The following is a 21,649-nucleotide window of genomic DNA, read 5'->3' on the forward strand; positions in this document are numbered from 1 at the left end:
CAACGGACGAATGGATCAAGAAGATGTGGTTTATCTATACCATGGAATACTACATGGCAATGAGAAAGAATGAAATCTGGCCATGTGTAGCAACATGGATAGACCTTGAGGGTGTTATGCTGAGCGAAAAAAGTCAGGCAGAGAAGGACAAATATCATATGTTTGCACGTATAGGAGGATTAGGAGGAACTTAATGGAGGATCGTGGGGGAGAAGAAGCGGGGAAATAGCGGAGGAGAGGGAGAGAGGCAAACCATGAGAGACTCTTGCATGCTGAGAACAAACTGAGGACTGATGTGGGGTGGGGGCAGGGCGGGGATGGGCATGGAGAAGGGCACTTGTGGGGATGAGCACTGGGTGTTTTATGGAAACCAACTTGACAATAAACTATTTGTAAAAAAAAAAAAAAAAAGAAAGAAAAAAGAAAAGAAAGAAATTGGAACCCTTATGCCCTGCTGGTGAGAAAGAAAAAGGTGTACAGTTGTGGAAAACAGTATGATGATGACTCAAACAATTAAAAATTAAATTACCATATGAATCCTGCACAATGTATAGGTATACCAAATCATCACGATGTACACTTAAAATATCTTACAACTTACTTTAGGAGCACCTGGGTGGCTCTATCGGTTAAGTGTCCAACTCCTGGTTTCAGCTCAGATCGTGATTTCACAGTTCTTGAGATGAAGCCCCACAAGGCTTCAATGCCATCAGCACAGAGCCTGCTTGGGATTCTCTCTTTCCCTCTCTCTTTGCCCCTCCCCAATGCATTCCTGTGCTCGCTCGCCCTCTCTCTCTCTCCCTCTCTCTCTGTCTCTCTCTGTCTGTCTCTGTCTCTCTCTCTCTCTCACACACACACACACACACACACACAAAATAAACATTCAAAAAAAGAAAATAAATATCTTACAATTTTATTTGTCAATTATACCTCAGCAAAACTGAAAAAACGTTGGCGAGTCTGCAGAACAATGGCATTTGTCCCACACTGACAACTGGAACATAAATCGGACAAACCCTTGGAGAACCAGCAATACCTAGAGAAAGTGAAGACAACCCTAACTTTCACTTTCTAAGCAGGTATCCAAGGCATGGACCTGCATGTTGATTGCAGGGTCTTTTAACAGCAATAAAGAAAAGAAGAAAAGAAAAGAAGAGAAAAGAGGAAAGGAAAGGAAAGGAAAGGAAAGGAAAGGAAAGGAAAGGAAAGGAAAGGAAAGGAAAGGAAAGGAAAGGAAAGGAAAGGAAAGGAAAGGGAAGGAAGGAAGGAAGGAAGGAAGGAAGGAAGGAAGGAAGGAAGGAAGGAAAGAAAGAAAGAAAGAAAGAAAGAAAGAAAGAAAGAAAGAAAGAAAGAAAGAAAGAGAAAGAAAGAAAGAAAGAAGAAAGAAAAGAGAAAAGAAAAGAAAAGAAAAGAGAAAAGCCTTTAGTAGGACAGTGGGTTTTTAAAAATGGTATATAGAGTATACTGCTATATGGCAGTTATGATGAATGAACTAGAGCCAAATGGATAAATCTCAAAAACTTAACATGAATTGCAAAGAAAAAAAAGGACTTTTCAGAAAAGGTAGTTTGTTACCATTTATATACAGTTTTAAAACATTTAAAACGATATACATTTTCATATTTATTAGTGAGTGTATCAGACCATTCAGGGAATGATAAACACCAAATTCAATTCAGTAGTTCCCTCTGGGCAAGAAGGAAGGGGCAAGGGGTGAGGGAAAGATCCAGAGATATGAGATGGGCGCCATGGGTGGTGGACTCTCTCACTGCTCTCCCCTAGGTGTGCCACAGGGGAGGCATGGCAGGACATCATGCTGGCCTGCATGCCAGGGAAGAAGTGTGCCCCTGAGTCTGAGCCCAGCAACAGCACGGAAGGGGAAACGCCCTGTGGCAGCAGCTTCGCCGTCTTTTACTTCATCAGTTTCTACATGCTCTGTGCCTTCCTGGTAAGCCGGGTGGGGTTGAACAGCCACGGGAGTGAGTGTGCAGCTCAAGGCAGCCCAGGCCCTCTATCTACCTCTGCAGCTTGCAGTCAGGGCAACCCCATCAGAGGAACTGGCTTGCAGAGACTGAGGAGGAATGTCCAACCACACCAGACAAGGGCAGAAAGCCCTGTGCCAGAGTGAGCCCAACTAGCATCTTTCTGGTCAATTCTCAACTCTTCTCATGGTGTCATTGTCCCAGAGGACAGAAGGGATGGGGGGAGGGGGCGGGGGCGGGAGCCTAGAGGCAACCTACGCATTTTTAACACTTTGATGCAGAGTGCAGGAAGAATAGTGTAGAAAGCTGCCCTCTGTCCTTGGCAACACTACCCAGCAATTTGGTATGAGGGAAGCTGTCCAGCCCACATGTGGGGTTCATCCCACACCACTCTGACACAAGCAAGTTCATACCCAAGAGACCCAAGTTCCAGGGGCTGGTGTTTTAAATGATGAATATAGCTGGTCTTTAGAAACGTGGGCTTCTGCCATGCATGACACCAGCTTGCAAAGAAGATTCAAGTGTGCAGGAGGCCCTCTTGTAGAAACTCATCATATCTCTGTCTTGGCAGATCATCAACCTCTTTGTAGCTGTCATCATGGATAACTTTGACTACCTGACAAGGGACTGGTCAATCCTTGGTCCCCATCATCTGGATGAATTTAAAAGAATCTGGGCAGAGTATGATCCTGAAGCCAAGTAAGTTCCCAGAGGGAAAGACTGATTGCCAAAACCCAGAGAACATTATGTGACCATACATATAGTAAAGGTTCAGGACAATTTAGCATTGAGTAGATGGACTGGAAACACTGAATTGCACCAGGCCCCAGGGTCAAAGGTCAAGAGCCAGCGATGAGGCCAGGCACCTTTGGCTAAGTCAGGAATATGTCTGCTATTTTCGGTTGAACAGAAGGAAGGGAGATCCTAGTGTCAGAAATAACTGGTAAGTATTCAAGTTAAAATATTTAGAGTCAAGTAGATCTCACTCCATTCCCACCTCAGGTTCAAAGATACCCTCATAGGTCCATCACATTCTCGGATGACACTCAATAAATGCATTTGGTCAGATGGTTAGATTGCAGCACCAAGTGTCTGTGAGAATCTCATTGTAATACTGAAAATCTCTCCCACCTTAAGCACAGCAGTAGTGGAAAATCGCTCATTAAAATCTAAACATGTATATATTGGTTTTGGAGTTTTACCATACAATTCTACAACTCTGCACCAGGTTTGGCCAACAGGACAACTTGGAGAGCCCAGTACCTGAGTCCTGGGCTGCTAGCTGAAACCATGGCCCTCTGACTGATCTTTGACTCCTCTCCTTCCTCTTATAGGGGTCGTATCAAACACCTAGATGTGGTGACCCTGCTCCGGCGGATTCAGCCCCCACTAGGTTTTGGGAAGCTGTGCCCTCACCGTGTGGCTTGCAAAGTAAGAGAAGACATGAGTTCAAAAGAGAAAAAGAAAAAATATGGGAGGGAAGAGGCCTATTTGTCTTGTAACCTTGGTCAGGCCTTGATCCTTTAAGGGACTGAAGACAATATGTTATATGCCTAAAGAAATGAGCATAATCCAGATTATATTTTGAGTTTCCTACCAACAATCGGTCCTCAGACACCTAAAGGAAAAATGAAGTGAATGCCTCATGACACAACCAGCCACATACCCAGTCCCATCATGCTGCACCACCTAGGCGTCCTGGAAGACTTCCAGCCAAGGACAGATAGATTAGGGGTTCTCTTCCTGGGATCAGAGGGCTATTAGAGTGTCCATGTATCAGCCTCAGGGACCTGTAAATCCCCAAAATTGTGTGCAAAATCACTGAAACACTCACAAATTGTACCACGGAGAGGATCCATCATGTTCACCATATTTCAAAGTGAGTCCATGACCCCATAAAAGTTAAGACAAGCATCCTAGGCTCTTTAGACCCAACTCTTGCTCATGTTGGCCCTTGCATGACCCTGAGAGTGAGAGCCTCCTTCAGTTGTGCATCCAGGCATCTCCCTTACTTCATTGTAATCCCAACAAGGTAGCCCCACAGTCGCCGAAGGGTATTATTTCCACGCTCTCCCCTCTTCTTTCAGTTCCCATTTCCACCATTCTGTATTCCTTATTGTAATAACAATGAATTGAAAGGGGTTGAGGGAAGTAAGATGAGAGAACTGTATAGAAGAAGACAAATTGAAATTTAACTCTGTGGATAAACCATTCATGGAAAATGAAGAACTGAATTTGTGCTCTGTTTTACTCACTTTTTTCCTCATTTGTATCTCCACTTTGTTCCAAAAAAGATGTTAGAAGATTTCCAAGGGTATAGAAGATAAGAGAAAAAAAGAGCACAAATTAAATATAAAGTCAAAGCACAATGGACAAAAGAACAGGGACAACAAATGTGGCCTGCATGAGGTGACAGTGCGTCTTTGTGCTCTCCAGACTGCCCAGTGTTGAGCTTCCCAGTGGCCAGTCCACAACTGACACTGTCCTTGAGAGTCAAGAGGATCCAGTCACTCAAGAAAATTATAACCCTTTTTGGCACTATAGTTAGTGGGATACTATGTGATCTAACAAATAACATCTTTGACCACATCTTGAAGGCAGATGCCAGAATGGTGCTCTTTCTCATAATTACTCTGGTGTGTGCTGAGGGCTGCACACCAGGGCACAATGCAACAGCAGCTATTTTGGGTGGTGAAAATGGAGGGGAAAGGGCAATCCAATCCTATCCAGTTAATAAGCTTTTAATCCAGCTTGATGCAGAAGTATATTTTTCAATATACAGAAAAGGGGATACATGACACCTTCTGCATGCAAACCTGCCATTACTGTCTCTCTTGTCAAGGCTTTGGATGAATACTGCTAGTAGGTGGGCTCCTGGCAAATGCTTGGCATGTAGCTGTTCTTCACAGGTGTGAAGAACAGGTACCTCACAGGTAGAGAGCACACCCATATGCCTGAGCAGACATTTGAGCAGAGGAGGGGGTTGGGTAGGCTTACCATCCTTTTGTGGAAGCAAGGGTCTAATAAGGACAATTTCCATTTCTCCTTCACTCTGTGTGGTAGGGTGAGAGTACTTATGGCAGAGCTAAGATTCTCCCCAGAACAGATTTTGAATCCATTTTAGTGACCCATTCCTTAACCCCCACCTCCTCCCAACACACACACACAAGTTTCAAAGCCCCCTCCCGGCATTCTCCTGCCATGGTGGTTCTGTAGGGCTTTTGAGAACTGTTTACCAGCTTTGCCTCCCTTTCCCCTCCAGCGCCTGGTCTCCATGAACATGCCTCTTAACAGTGATGGGACTGTCATGTTCAATGCCACCTTGTTTGCCCTGGTCCGGACAGCCCTGCGGATCAAAACAGAAGGTAAGAATCATCTAGGGGCCACTGGGAGAGCCATTCAGAAGGTCTAGCAGATTAACCAAAGAGGAAGTCAACAGCCTGTAAAGTGCTCTCAGGATCTTCCCATCCTGTGTATCAGAGCAGTGGTTCAATGATAACCTTCATATGCTGAAAAGGCCTGGCCTGCTCATGTTTCCTTTGCTCCCTGAATGGCCTTTTGGCTTTTGGCCTATTTATTTTGAACTCTAGATATCCATCAATTTCTAGAAATGCTTCTGGGTGATATCTTGATACGATAGCTTATAGTTCAAAAAGCAGAAGGTGATGAGCATTACCTGAAGCAGACTAAGTCCCATCTAAATGGAATTTTACTGACTATGTGTGTCTCTCAAATGCTTAACTTTCTTTTTAAATTAGAAGTATCAGGAAGGAGTCATATTGGCAAATGGTGACTATGGTCAAGGTCATCACATACAATTGTACAGGCTGTGCCTGGATCAAGGTGCTCAGCTAGCTGACAGGTATGGGTTAAGATCTCACCTGTGCTCTGTTTGTCAGGCCATGCTCCCTCAGGGCTGTGTCCACCTGAAGGGATACCTTCTGGTTTGCACAAATGTGTCCTATGGGCTAGCATCAGCCTTGGCTGAAATAATCTGCTGTCCTTATAATTGATAAGTATTTCCGAACCACTCTGTGGAAAAGGCTATATAGAATGTACCTAAGAAGATGTGATTGCTCTCCAAGAGCCTCTCGTTTAATTGCAGTGTTTCCTAGAGTGTGGTCAAATGACCACCTACATCAGATTCAGCTGTTGAAGCTTGTTTAAAATGTGATAATGGGGCACCTGGGTGGCTCAGTCGGGCATCCGACTTCAGCTCAGGTCATGATCTCATGGTTCATGGGTTTGAGCCCCACATCAGGCTCTGTGCTGACAGCTAGCTCAGAGCCTGGAGCCTGCTTCAGATTCTGTGTCTCCCTCTCTCTCTGACCCTCCCCTGCTCACACTGTCTCTATCTCTCTCTCTCAAAAATAAATAAAACGTTAAAAAAAATTTTAATGTGATAAGGCATTTATTCTCTCTTCTACTTCAGTTTTCTTTGTAAAGTAAGAATGATAATGATGTGTGGGAATTCAGTTCAGTGAAGAATCCAGAGAAGTGCCATTTCTCAGTTAAATCCTTCCACAAAATAATAGAAACATCTAAAATGAAGGAAAACAAGAACCAGGCCAGCAAGACACATGTCAAAGTAATGAGCTAATCTTTAAAAAATTAAAAATAGTTCAAGTTATGCTGCCAAACTAAAGACAAACAAAGGCTGAAGGAGGCAGTCTAAGACTCTGGCGTAGGAAGACCCTGAATTCGCCTCCTCCCAAGGACACGCCAAATCTACACCCACATATGGAGCAATTCATCCTGAAAAATAGCTTCTGTACAGCAAAGGTTAGAGGCACCACATAGAGAATGGCAGGAAAGATGAAGACATAGTAGCCACAGGAACACCCCTGACCAATGTGATGACCTGCAGTGAGGAGGGATAGCACTGAGGGGCCTGCACCCAGACTCACCTACCCTGGGACATAGGAGAAAAACAATGGCTTATGGGGCAACAAGACTGTAAGTGAAGGAAATCCATTTATATCCACTAAATGTGGGGGAAGTACTGGAACTCTCTCCAGGTTGGAGGTACCAACAAACACCACTGTTTACATTTCCCTTTCACCTTAATATTGCAGATGGGAACAGGGTCTAGGTGCTCTAGTTGGCCCACTAGGGTTGCTCCAATTAACCACAGGCCCTTAGCCCACACCAGCTTCCCCCAGATAGCCCCCCCACCCATGTCCATCAACTTCAACCACCCAACCAAGGTGGCCTGGTCTCAGTGCACCTCAGGATACCCCTAGCCAGTGTCTGTTCCAGCTCCAGCCATTCCATCAGGGTGGTCCAAGCACCATATGCCCCTTGACTCCCTGAGGAGCTTCAACTCCAGCCAGCCAGCCAAAATGTCCAGGCACATGCAATCTACACAGAGGATGTTCCTACACCAGGCCACTCCTTAAGAATGGGAGAGGCATTGGGGCACCTGGGTGGCTTAGTCGGTTAAGCGTCCGACTTTCCGACTTTCGCTTAGGTCATGATCTCGCGGTTTGTGGGTTCGAGCCCCGCGTCGGGCTCTGTGCTGACTGCCAGCTCGGAGCCTGGAGCCTGTTTCAGTCTGTGACTCCATCTCTCTCTGGCCCTCCCCTGCTCACGCTGTCTCTCTCTCCTAGAAATAAATAAAAAAAAAAACATTTAAAAAAAATAAAAATAAAAAAAAAAAAAAGAATGGGAGAGGCATCTATTCCACCTAATTTGTAGAAACAAAAATGGAAAGTCAACAAAATGAGATAGAAGAATATGTCCTAAATGAAAGAGCAAAATAAAACCCCAGGGGGGGAAACCTTGATGAAAAAAAGATAGGTAATTTACCAGATAGAGTTCATAGTAATGGCCATAAAAATACCCACCAAACTCAGGATAAAAATGAAAGAACAGAGTGAGAACTTCAATAAAGAGTTACAAAATATAAGAAAGTACAAAACAGAAGTCACAGAGATGAAGAATACAATAATTGAACTGAAAAATACACTAGAAATCAACAGCATATTAGATGATACAGAAGAATGAATCAGCAACCTGGAAGATAGAGTAGTGGAAATTACCCAGTCAGAACAGCAAAAAGAAAAAAGAATTTTTTAAAATGAGAATAGTTTTAAGAACCTCTAGAATAACATCAAGTGCACTAACATTCACATTATAGGGGTTCCAGAAGGAGACAGAGGGCAGAAAGCTTATTTGAAGAAATAATCACTGAAAACTTCCCTAACCTGGGAAAGGAAACAGACATCAAGGTCCAGGAAGCACAAAAAGTTCTAAAAGAGAACCCAGAGAGACCCACACCAAGGAATATTATAATTAAATTGTCGAAAGTTAAGGATAAGAGGGAAATTTTTATTTTTTTTAATTTTTTAATTTCTTTAAATGTTTTTATTTATTTTTGTGAGAGACAGAGCGTGAGCAGGGGAGGTGCAGGGAGAGAGGGAGACACAGAATCCAAAGCAGGCAGCAGGCTCTGAACTGTCAGCACAGAGCCTGATGTAGGGCTTGAACTCACAGACTGTGAGATCATGACCTGAGCCAAAGTCAGATGCTTAACCAACTGAGCCACCCAGGTGCCCCAAGGGGGAAATTTTTAAAGCAATAAGAGAAAAACAACTCGTTATGACCAAAAGAACCCACAAAAGACTATCATCATATTTTTCAGCATAAATTTTGCAGGCCAGAAGTGAGTGGGATAGTATACTGAAAGAAAAAACTGTCAACCAAGAACACTCCACCTGGCAAAGTTATCATGCAGAATTGAAGGAGAGATAGTTTCTTAGACAAGCAAAAGTTAAAGGAGTTCTTCACCATGAAATCAACCTTGCCAGAAATGTTAAATGGTCTTCTTTAAGCAGAAAAGAAAAGGCCATAACTGGAAATAAGAAAATTCTGTATATGAAAGAAAAAAAAATCACTGGTAAAGGGAATATATATGTATTTATATATTTATATTTATCAGTAAATCAGCCACTTAAAAAGATGGTATGAACATTAAAAAGCAAAAATAGTAATTTAACTATAACTACAATAAGTAGTTAAAGAATACACAAAACAAAAAGATATCAAATAGGACACCAAAAACATCAAATGTTGGGGGTGGTGGGTAAAAATGTAGTGCTTTTAGAATGTGTTCAAACTAAAAAAAAAATTGTGTTCAAACTGAAGTGAGTATTAGCTTAAAATAAACTGCTATATATATAGGTCAATATATCTGAACCCCATGGTAACCACAAACCAAAACCTACAGTAGACAAACAAAAATAAAGAGAAAGAAACCCAAACATAACTAAAGAACCATCAAACTACAGTGGAAGACACCAAGAGAAGAAAAATGAAACAGAGAAGAATTGTAATAATAACCAGAAAACAATTGACCAAATGACAATAGGTACATACCTATTAATAAATGTAAATGTACCATTAAATGTAAATGGACTAAATGCTCTAATCAAAAGACATAGGGTATCTGAATGTCTAAAAAACAAGACCCATTTATATGCTGACTCATTTCAGATCTAAAGCAACATGGAGACTAAAAGTGAAGAGATGCAAAAGGATGTTCCATGGAAATAGAAACAAAAAGAAAGCGAGTGAGGCAGTACTCATATCAGACAAAATAGACTTTAAGACAAAGACTACAACAAAAGACAAAGAGCATTACATAATAATAAAGCGTTCAATCCAAGAAGAGATTATAACATTTGTAAATATTTATGCACCCAACATAGAAGCATTTAAATATATAAAGCAAATATTAATAGGCATAAAAGGAGAAATTGACATTAATACAATAATAGTAAGGAACTTTAATATCCCACTGAATCAATGGATAAATCATCCAGAGAATCAATAAGGAAATATTGGCCTTAAATGACACATTAAACCAGATGGACTTAATAAGTATATATAGAACATTTCATCCAAAACAGCAGAATACACATTCTATTCAAGTGTACATGGAACATTTTCCAGGATAGTTAAGCCACAAAACAAGTCTCAGTAAATTCAAGAAGACTGACATCATATCAATGGCATGAAACTAGAAATTAATTACCAGGAGAAAACTGAAGGAAAAAAACACAAAAATGTGGAGAGTGAACAACTTATTACTAAATAACCAATGAGTCAACAAAGAAATCAAAGAGGAAAAAAACAAACAAAAATACCTTGAGACAAGTGAAAATGGAGATACAACTTTCTGAAATCTATGGGGTGCAACAAAAGTAGCTCTAAGAGAGAAGATCATAAGGATGCAGGCCTACCTCAAGAAATAAGAAAACTCCCAAATAAACCATCTAACTTTATACCTAAAGGAATTAGAAAATGAAGAACAAAGCCCAACATTAGTAAAGGGAAGGAAATAATAAAACCAAAGTGGAAATACACGAAATAGAAATTGAAAAAAAGAAAAGAAAAAAATCAATGAAAGTAAGAGTTGGTTCTTTGAAAAGATAAATAAAATCACTAGCCAAACTCAAGAGAAAAAGAGAGAAGACCCAAATAAATAAAAGCAAAAATGAAAGAAAGTTTACAACTGACAGCACAGAGTACAAAGAGTAAGAGATTTACTACAATTACACACCAACAAATTGGAAAACCTAGAAAAAAATGGACAAATTCCTAGAAACACATAACCTTCCAAGACTAAATCACACACAAAAATTAGAAAACATGAATAGACCAATTATAAGTCATAAAATTGAAACAGTAATCTTAAAATTATGAAAAACAAAAGTCCAGGACAAGACAGCTTCACAGGTGAATTCTACTAAACATTTAAAGAGTTAGTAGCAGGGAAGCTGGGTAGCTCAGTTGGTTAAGCATCTAAGTCAATTTTGGCTCAGGTCATAGTCTCATGGGTCATGAGTTTGAGCCCCACATTGGGATCTGTGCTGACAGTGTGGAGGCTGCTTGGGATTCTCTCTCTTCCTCTCTCTCTCTCCCCCTACCCTATTCGTTCTCTCTCTCTCTCAAAAATAAATAAGTACATTTTAAAAAAATGTTAAGAAGAGTTAATACCTATTCTTCTCAAATTATTCCAAAATATTGAAGAGGAAGGAAGTCTTCCAAAATTATTTTACAAAGTTAGCATTACTCTGATACCAAAACCAGACAAAAATGCTACAAGAAAGAAAATTACAGACCAGTATTCCTGATCACATAGTTGTAAAACTCCCAACAAAATGTTAGCAAACCAAATTCAACAATACATTAAAAGGATTATACATCAAAATCAAGTGAGATTTATTCCAGAGATGCAAGGATGGTTCAACATCCACAAATTAAGCAATGTGATATACCACATTAACAAAACAAAGGATAAAAAATCATATGATCATCCCAATAGATGCAGAAAAAAGAATTCAACTAAATTCCACATTCATTTTGATAAAAACTCTCAATAAAATGGGTATAGAAGGAATGTATCTCAACATAATGAAGGCCATATATGACAAACCCACAGCTAACACCATATTCAATGGTGTAAAACTGAAAGCTTTTCCTGTACGATCAAGAACAAGACAAGTATTTCCACTCTTACCACTTTTAGTCAACATAGTATTGGAAGTCCTAGCCACAACAATTAGTCAAGAAAAATAAATATAAGCATCCAAATTGGACAGGAAAAAGTAAAACTATCACTATTTGCAGATGACATGATACTATATAGAGAAACCGCTGAAGACTCCACCAAATCTATTAAAAGTAATAAATGAATTCAGTAAAGTCACAGGATGCAAAACTAACATACAGAAATCAGTGCTACCATATGCTAATAACTATTCAGAAAAAAGAAAGAAAACAATTCCATTTACAATTGTATCAAAACTAATGAAATACCTATGAATAAATTTAACCAAGGAAGTGAAAGACTTGTGCTCTGAATACTAAGACATTAATGAAAGAATTTTTTATGAAAGAAATTGAAGATATGAATAAATGGAAAGAAATTTATGCTCATGGATTGGAAGAATTAATATTGTTAAAATGTCCATGCTACCCAAAGCATTTTTAGATATGACAGGGGACTCAGGAATCCATCACTCTCTCTCCATTGCCACCTCTGCTTACTCCTGTGGGCCATCTTCCACGGGAGACTCTCTGGTGTGGCCTCAGGGCAGATTTCACCTCAGATAGTCTAACACCACACCTCTCAACCACACTGCTTCCCCTTTGTAGTAGCAGTAAACACCCCTGTATTGGTTTCCTATACCTATACCAATTACCACAAATTCCTTGGCTTGGACAACACCTATTATTAGCCCACAGTTCTGTGGGCCAGGGGTCCAGCCATGAAGTAGCTGAGTTCTCTGCTAAGAGTCTTACAAAGCCAAGTCAGGATATTGATCAGGATGCGTCCTCTTCCAGAAGCTACAGCTCATTTACATTTTTGGAGGAATTCATTTCTTTCCATTGTAGGACTGGCTCTCAGCTAGGGACCACTGAGCCCCCAGAGGCTGCCTCTTTCCATTCAATTCACAGCATCGGTGTATGCTTTCTCCCAGGCTACAGCAGCCACCTCCTACTCCTGCTTCCAACTGGGAACAACTCTCTAGCTTTATCTTTTGACCTTCTTCATGCATTACGTTTTTATTTGTTTTGTTTTTATTGAAGTATAATTGAACAACATATTAGTTTCAGTTGTACAGCATGATTCCATATTTGTATACATTAAGAAATGATCACCTTAGTAAATCTGGTTATCATCCATCATCATATATATAGTGATCATTTGTGTGTATATGGCTTGTGTGTATGATAAGAACTTTTAAAATCTTAGCAACTATCAAACATGCAGTACAGTATTATTAAACATAGTCACCATGCTATACATTGCATCCCAAGACTTATTTATTTTATAACTGGAAGTTTGCACCTGAGAACTCTCTACTTTTTTTTTTTTTTAATGTTTATCTGTGAAGGGGAGAGAGAGAGAGAGAGAATGAACGAGGGAGGGGAAGAGAGAGAAGGAGACACAGAATCCGAAGCAGGGTCCAGGCTCTGAGGTGTCAGCACAGAGCCCAATGCAAGGCTCAAACCCATGAATGGTGAGATCATGGCCGGAGTCAAAGTCGGACACTTAACCGACTGAGCCATCCAGGTGCCCCGTGAACTCCCTACTTCCAAAGAGTTCATGTGTTAGGTCAGGCCCACCTAGATTCCCTATCCTAAGGTGATAGGAGCTACATAACATAATCTAATCATGAGAGTGAAATCCATCATAGTCACGGTCCCAGGGACCGGGCAGGGTGTATACATATCAATGGTGGTGGGAAGTAGCTCAGGCAGCATCTTAGACTACTGCCCACCACATACTCTTACAGCTGCTATACCACCAGTGGCCCAGAGGCTGCACCAGATAGGCATCAAATTAAGGCTGTTTTACCAATGGAGAAAGTAGATCCAGAGAAGCTCCAAAACAGAACCCAGTGTCTACTGATTCCTACTTCTACACTGAGGTTTTGCCACATCCTCCCCACAGGAGACTCAGCAAAGGATTTGACACCGAGGTCCCCCTGCATATGGATGCTTTATGTGGGGGAAACCTCCCAATCACCCACAGAGGCCCATGAGAAATGCCATGCACCAGAACAGTCCCTCAAGCTCTCTGGCTGGTGTCTGTTGAGCTTAGCTGAGGCAGGCTGTCTGGTGTGCTCCAACTGCAACCCACAAGGAAGCAGCATGTGGGAGTAAAGGGATACCACTGGCTGGCCCAGGCAGCAGGCAGAGAGGAAGCAAAAAAGAATTGCACTGGACAGAGGATGGAGGGAGGGGGAAACATGAGCACAGAGAGCACTACAGAGAGAAAGAGGATGGAGGTGACAATGAGTAGCCTAGAGAGAAAGAGTGAAGCTCATGGACCAGGTCTCTCTGTGGGGCAAGGTGTTATCATGGTGGCTTCCTACTCTACACAGAGGGACCCACCCCATGGGAGGGCCCCCAAGGGGCTGATGATCCTTTTCAGCCTTGCATCTCCCTCCCTTAGGGAACCTAGAACAAGCCAATGAAGAGCTGAGGGCCATAATCAAGAAGATCTGGAAGCGGACCAGCATGAAGCTGCTAGACCAAGTGGTGCCTCCTGCAGGTGGTGAGTACTCCCTGGATCTCCATACCCTTGGCTCTTGCCTGATTTCTGAATCTACTAGGCTTGTGGGAGGCCTGCTTTTCCCAGTCCCTGTGTGTGGAGCTCAAAGCCCTATTGGTTAGAAAGGACGATGGTGCCATGCCCTTCACAAACTCAAATACAGAATATCAGGTTGGAAGTCTGGTCCAATCCTACATTTCAAGACCAAGTAAGGCCCCTCAGTGCTTAGATGTTTGACAGAACTTCCAAGGAAATTCTGCAAAGTAGAAGTTTCCCCATAAGCTACTAGACTGTTTGCTCTGGAAATAATGGGACCCTGGAAAAAGAATCCTCTAAGATCCTCTCTTGGTTGAAACTCTTTTTGTTTTTCTTAGGGCAGTGTTCCTCTACCCAGTCAAACTCAAAGCCCCTTTTCATAACAAAAAGTTTATAATGCTTCTACTACTACCCTGGATGAATATCATAATCTACCTTCATATATAATTTCCAAAATATTAATATAACACTTTAATATAAAATACATTAAAGTCAAATGTTCTTCAATATATACACATTCAAGCACTATGGCTTATGACACTATGCCAGAAGTTATAGTTAACTGCATACATACTTGCATACATCCACATATGATGAATAAGTTTGTGTTTAAAGAAACTAAAACAATATTGAATATCACTGACATTTTGTATTTGTAATTTTGAAGGGATAACTAAGTATATTAAATAATACAATATGCACGTATATGTATACATACACACACCTACATGCGTGCACATACATAGAACAAATGCAGACCGATATAAGTAGGTTAGATACCGCAGGTGACTCAGATACCACAGGCAGTGTTGCCACCAGGGATATAATTTTCCAAAATGTAAACTCCTCTTAACCAAGTGTAAACAAAGCAAAGTATGGTCTTCCATCAATTTATACAGCAATTAAATTCCTGGAAAATTCTAGATATATTAAAAACAGGCAAAAAAAATATTTTTTGTTCATATCTGAAATGCAGTTAGGTTCTTAGCTTGAAAAATTACAGGCAGGTTATGTCCCCACATAGACATCTAGCAGAGTGCAAAACTATTATTTATTGTGCAAAACATGCCTGTATTTTAAGGGACACATCTGGAAACACCTAATGCTGCAGCACACTGTGACAGCTAAACAGAAGTCCCAAACACTCCTTAAAATGTGACACCACCACCCCTGTTGAGAACCATTTCCCAAAGGGAAGCAGGACAGGACCTAAATGGAAAGTCATCTACACAGGCCAAGTACCACCTCATGTTTTGCATGCATTATTGAATCCTTATAACATTACTATGAAGTTTGCTGAAGAAACTGAAGTTCTTCAAAGCTATGTAGCTGGCCCAAGGCTACATGGTGAGTACCTAACAGATTCAGAATCCAAACCCAGGTCTGAGGGATGCCAGAACTCCAAGCTCTTTCTGCCCTTCCGCTCTTCCTCCCCAACTACCCTAGACAGAGAACTCAGGACTTTCCCTCTCACGTTGGAATGAGGTCTTTGTCATGTGGAAGGCCATCACTGCTGTGGACTTGGCTATTCTTAAGGGACGACTAGGAGTAAGAGAACCATCACAAGCCCCTATGTCTAACCTACCAGCTATCTCCTGGGCCCATTTCCCGGAGAAGATGGAGCCAAAGGGCTACTCATAAGGCATTCAGTCTTCTCCTTGGAGAGTCATTGGCTTCTCCATCACCTTGTTCATCCCCAAGACAGAGGCTGATTATGTCATATGTAACTTGGAGGTCCAGCATAGCAGGGACCCAGCCAACCCACATGGTAAGGAAACCCAATGTGATTATAAGAAAAACCCAGACTTAGAGGAGAAGGTGCTCCTTTCACCAAACCCTGTCTTTAAGCAGAACTGTTTGCACTTGGGGGATTGGTCAATTTATGATGGGCATCTCAAGTTTTAGAATCAAATATGGGCATCTGGGTGACTCAGTTGAGCATCTGTCTTTGGCTCAAGTCATGATCTCATGGTTCATGAATTCAAGCCCCGCATGGAGCTCTTTGCTGTCAGTGCAGAGCCCACTTCAGATCTTGGTCCCCCTCCCGGTGCCCCTCCCCAGCTTGCAATCTCTCTCTCAAAAGCAAACATTTGAAAACTCTTTAGAATCCACTAAAAATGAGTTAACAATGTAAGCTAAGCCTTTTTTTTTTTTTTACATTTTTAAGAGTTTTTTATACATTTTTTAACTTTTTTTAAAAAGGTGGGAAATAATTTTGACAATAGGCTACTTCTACTGTAACAGAAAAAGATGGGATAAGAATATATTTGTTTATTTTCAGAAAACATTTGCAGAAAGACTCTCCGGAAAAATACTCAAACTAATTTGAGAAAGGTTATCTAGGCAGATGAGGGAGGGGTGGTAAAAAGACTTTTCACTGAATGCCTTTTAGTATATTTTTGCCTTTTTGAACCATGAGAATGGACTACCTCTTTTTAAAAATTTACATGTAAAAAACTTAGGAAAGTTTGGATGCTGAAAAAAAGTTAATGAAACCCAACTGAATGCTCTCATTTACCCCCTCTCTGTCCTTTCTTCTCATATCTCAGATGATGAGGTCACCGTTGGCAAGTTTTATGCTACTTTCCTGATCCAAGAGTACTTCCGGAAATTCAAGAAGCGCAAAGAGCAGGGGCTTGTGGGCAAACCTTCCCAGAGGAACGCCCTGTCCCTGCAGGTGAGGGGTGAGGAGGGTGGGCCCACACCCTAAGGAAGGGCCTGGTCACCTTCTTCCAACCTCCACTTATGGTTTAAGTCTGTCACCAGTGGGCTGGAGGCCAGGTCCCTTCAGAAGGAAACTTTCTTAGAGTTCCAAGCCTTTCTAAAGGCGGGTGTGTGAAGGGACAATGTATGCTTCCCACACACCCTGCCCTCTGCTGTCCTGTGTGCTTCGCAGCTCCCCAGAACTCCAAAGCTCTGCTTAAGTTCCTGGACAGTGCCTCCTAATGTGCCTTAATCCTTCCTGGGTGGAGAAAATGGATTCTTCCACTCTGGGGCATACAAGAGAGGTCCCAGAGCACATCCCTGGTTAGCACACATATAAACCCTTGCAGGTTCACCTGCCTTGTGGAGAAGCAGGCGGGTCAGGTGGCCGGGTGTCCCTCTGGGTTTCAGGCTGGCTTGCGCACGCTGCATGACATTGGGCCTGAGATCCGACGGGCCATCTCTGGAGATCTAACGGCTGAGGAGGAGCTGGACAAGGCCATGAAGGAGGCTGTGTCTGCTGCCTCCGAAGACGACATCTTCAGGGTAAGTTGATGCCATAGGAGTCCTCTCTTATGTTTATAAAGTTCAGTTTGAAGCAAGAGGGTGGGCTGGCTTCGCCTTTTCTGCTAAGAAAATCCAGGGAGAAAGCCCTGAGCTTTGTGGCAGATGTCAAGCTCTTCCCATTCAGCTATTTCCTATCCCTGCACCTTTTCCAAGCCTGACTCCATCTCAGTTCTGGGCTCCCAGGACATGGCAGCTTACAGAGTGTCACTGGCTCTCAGAGAAAGAGAGAAGGAGCCAATTTCTTAAGGGAAACGTTTCCTAGGAGAAACTTCTACATTAGAAGTTGCAAAGTGGGGGCTCTTGGGCCACATCTAATCTGCAGACCTATTTTGTTTGCCGACATTTGGAAATCCGGCACATTCAAATAAAAATCTAGACCTCTGGCTTCTCTTTTAAAAAAATCAGAAAATCTGGCTTATGTTCCCACATGGTAGCAGAGGAATGGAGCCAAATGGCAATTGTCCTCTTGAGATAAAGCATGTGTTCTCCAGGTCACAAAACTCCCCTCCAGCCTTCCTTCCCTCTCCTGTCCTGGATATGGAGGCTGAGCATCAGTTTTAGAAGTGAAAACCAAACCTGACTCTGCCAGCATAATGGAACTCTTGCATCCTGCTCCCTCCATGCATTGTGGCCCCTGCCTAAGCCCAAAGGTATTTGGCTAAAACCCCTCCCAAGTGAGGGAGAAGCTACTGACCACCATTACAATGGGGCCCTGCTCACAGCTGTCCCTTCCAGGCCCCACAGGGGGCACCACACAGGGGTCCTGGGCTGTGGAGTCACCGGGAGGGAAGACGGCCTGCCCTGCTTGTGGCCGCCCTGTCATCACCATCCTCATCCTCATCACCGTGAAATGTCCATCACCGAATGGCCTCAGGGACTCAGCACCATGCTAACACTGCCCCAGCGAGACCCCACAGATCAACTTGCAGATAGCTACTTTCCCGTTCACCCAGGACAAGGAAAGAGTGTTGGGAAAAAACACTGGGTCCTGATTTGAAATCTCTGAGAATCTCCCAGGGGAGAGAACGCCATGATAGAATTCATGGAGTCAGTGTGTCATCCTTATTTTCAAAACCGTTTCACCAACATAGTTTCTAGCTCAGTGAGCCAGTTGGATCTCCATTTTTGAAATTCTCATTAGAATCCCCTGGTCCCTTTCCCCACCCCTCAGCCCTCACCATGCCTCACAGCTGCCGAGCCCAGCGCTGGCTGCAGTTAAGGATGGCCATCCCACACTGGTCCTTGAAACTCAGTGCCAGTTGAGTTTCATTTCTAATGAACCCCTCAGGGGCTTCATTAGAAAGTCCCAGGGGAGCAGCCTCCCTGCCTGACTGGTTGTTGTAAGAGGTCCTGTCCCTCACTGTTCACCCAGTGGTTTCAGAGAGGACTCTCCGGGTCCCTCCCTCTCAAGCCACCAGGCCACGCAGGTGAAGAGTTCCCCATCCACAATGTGCTGCCCAGCGTGGTTGTGCTCTCTGGAAGGCAGACAACCTTCCGTGCCTTTGCTGAGAAGGAGAGGTAGCTGAGGGGACTTTCTCCTCCACCCACCCCTCCCGTCTTGCCTACAGAGGGCCGGTGGCCTGTTCGGCAACCACGTCAGCTACTACCAAAGCGACGGCAGGAGCGCCTTCCCCCAGACCTTCACCACCCAGCGCCCACTGCACATCAACAAGGCGGGTAACAGCCAAGGCGACACCGAGTCGCCATCCCACGAGAAACTGGTGGACTCCACCTTCACCCCCAGCAGCTACTCGTCCACTGGCTCCAACGCCAACATCAACAATGCCAACAACACTGCCCTGGGCCGCTTCCCCTGCCCTGCTGGTTACCCCAGCGCGGTCAGCACCGTGGAGGGCCATGGGCCCCCCTTGTCTCCTGCTGTCCGGGTGCAGGAGGCAGCATGGAAGCTCAGCTCCAAGAGGTAAGCAGGAGGGTGGGGCATCCAGGGCCCGTGCACAGGGGCCCCACACACTGCAGCCCAGAGTGGATGGGGGGGAGAGTTTTGCCCCCAGGCCTACCACTCACCCCTCAAGCTGGGATGGAGACTGCTGCCCCAGGCCCCATCAATAGATAGGCAAATGCTACTTCCCAATCTTGCCCTTGATTACATGTGGCAGCCACCCTCGGGAGAAGGCACAATGGCCCCACTGGCCAACAAGTGCCCTGAGATGCACGCCTGCAGACAGCCTCCTGTGCTTTCTGATGCTGACCAAGCAGAGGAGCTCTAGCCCCTGATCCCTGGGATGTCAGCATCCTGGCTCCACAATAGACTCTGTTCCCCTGGCCTTTCCCAAGTCTGCTCACACCTGGCTTTTGGCCTAATTAGGATGGGGACGGAGCGACCACCTTTTCTTTACACCCTTCTCAACCCTCTTGGGAGGGGCCTTTTGGTAGCAGGAGGCCCTTCACCCTAGCACTTGCTCATTCTGCCCCAGCATAGGATCATTCCTGGTAGTCAACTGATCTCCCACCTCCTGACGCATGCTTTTCTCCCCACCCTCTGCTCCCTGGTGCTCCAGGATGCATTGCTATGATGTGCTGGGACGGTAGGTGCCTACTTTCATGCTCTGGGCCTCAGGAAGCACAGCCTGGGCTTGGAGGGTCTCCCTCCTCTTTCTTTCAACAGCTCCAGGTTCCCAAAGCCGGTGGGAGAGGACATGCCTCCACATCTTGCCACTTCACTCACCCTTAGTTGAGCTGCTGTTCCAGAGCAGGACAGCTCCCCCACCACAGCAGGCCAGGCAGACCCCCAGCATGCTGTTGTTCCTGGGCAGCTCTCTTGCTTGTGAGCTTAGAAAATAATCGTGAAGTGTGTCTTTCTGGACAAGCATCCTGAAGCTGTTTTCAACTAAGGAGCCAGCATACCTGCCTCCTGGTTTTCACTTCTGTTCTTACCACCCATTCTCAAGTGGCTCCATGTAAGCATACGTGGCCTGGGCATTTAACAGTGTCTGATGACAGCCAAGTCAAATTGGCCATCAGTCAACCTTACTGCCTGGAAGACTGGCTGGTTAAACCACCCAAAAGCAGTGTTGGGTGAGTCCTGCTCAAGGGATGTATATCGATGCCTTCTATGCACAGGGCAGTGTGCGTGGCACCAGATTTTGTATGCTGATCTGAAAGGGTTAGCATTGCACAGGGGAATATCAAAGTTTAAGTGGCTGGCCCCTGACTGTTTTGGTGGCCCCCTCCCTTTTCTGCAAACCTCTTCCCCTTCTACAACATTCAGGGACTCAGTCCTAGTACCATTTTCTCCCTTGTTTCCCTTATGAAAACCTCTTCTTAAGAAAGGCTTATTGTGTCCATCATTAGCTTCTCAGTGTAAACTAATACCTCCTTCAAAGGATATTTTCCAATTAAACTGTGTTCCGTATTAAATGAAAAGGAGAAGGGTTTTTAGAGAGGAGATAGGGAGAGACATCAGGGGATTGTCTTCCTCTCCCCACAGATACATCTATCAATGAAATATGGTACATGCAAAGCACCTAGCACAATGCCTAGCACATAGTAAGTGTTCACTAAACATCAGCTCCCTCCCTTCCCAACATAGTACACAACACTCAAGGCAGTATGCTTCAGCTTGGTGAGAGAAACAACTTAACCAAAGTTGTAGCTCTGGGGCCTCATCCTTCATCTTGCAGCTCAAGGCTATGTGCAGTGGCCCCAGCACTAGCCTTGCTTTTGATGGGGACAGGCCAGCATGTCTTGCATACAGTGTCCCCCAAGAAGTGGTGTTGCCTGCCTGCTGCCATTCTCCATCTCCAGCTCATCCCATCATGCCTCACCAAAACTCCTTTCCCATCTCTCTTTTCCCACCCCATCAAGAGCCTTCAACATTTCATCTATCCTTACTGTGGGGTGGGCAGCCATCTGTTAGGGCCTTCTCCAGAGAACTGGGTAGGTGCCCAGGAACGGTAGCTTCCGGAGTTGCACACAGCCCACAGACTCAGGGTCAAATCTAGAGTGTCGATCCAGCACTCAGCCCTGAGAAAATAAACTGGCATATTTCCCTGATGCCTCCATGGGTTTGGGAGTAAAGTGGGCCCAACCTTCAGGATCTATGGGAAGAAATATGGAGGGAGGTGCTGAGCGAGGCACAGTCAGGAAAAGGGAGAACACCTGAACCAGAGCTAAGAAGACATGACCAAATGAGCAGAAGATCCTTGTCCAGAGGGAAAGCAAAATAATCCAAGGTACATCCTGGTGTGGGGGGGTCTGGAGCTCAGCAGGGGGTCAAGCCCACTGCCCAAGAGAACAAACCCCTCTATGTGAGGCTTCTTCTCTGTGCCTTCAC

The 21,649-nt window shown here is 43.9% G+C and overlaps 1 protein-coding gene across 1 annotated transcript in view; it reads left to right on the plus strand.

Moving 5' to 3' along the window:
- Positions 1-21,649, plus strand: part of CACNA1C (calcium voltage-gated channel subunit alpha1 C) — a 205,855-nt gene that overhangs the window by 174,517 nt on the left and 9,689 nt on the right. Inside the window, exons 33-40 of the mRNA XM_039250015.1 lie at positions 1,783-1,948; positions 2,554-2,681; positions 3,317-3,413; positions 5,245-5,347; positions 13,951-14,052; positions 16,635-16,762; positions 17,200-17,334; positions 18,924-19,276. Of these exons, the coding sequence (XP_039105946.1) occupies positions 1,783-1,948; positions 2,554-2,681; positions 3,317-3,413; positions 5,245-5,347; positions 13,951-14,052; positions 16,635-16,762; positions 17,200-17,334; positions 18,924-19,276 (1,212 nt within the window). The remainder of the gene's footprint in view (positions 1-1,782; positions 1,949-2,553; positions 2,682-3,316; positions 3,414-5,244; positions 5,348-13,950; positions 14,053-16,634; positions 16,763-17,199; positions 17,335-18,923; positions 19,277-21,649) is intronic.

This window comes from Hyaena hyaena, unplaced genomic scaffold (assembly GCF_003009895.1).
Source record: "Hyaena hyaena isolate Hyena2069 unplaced genomic scaffold, ASM300989v1 scaffold_368, whole genome shotgun sequence".
NCBI classification, from domain to species: domain Eukaryota; kingdom Metazoa; phylum Chordata; class Mammalia; order Carnivora; family Hyaenidae; genus Hyaena; species Hyaena hyaena.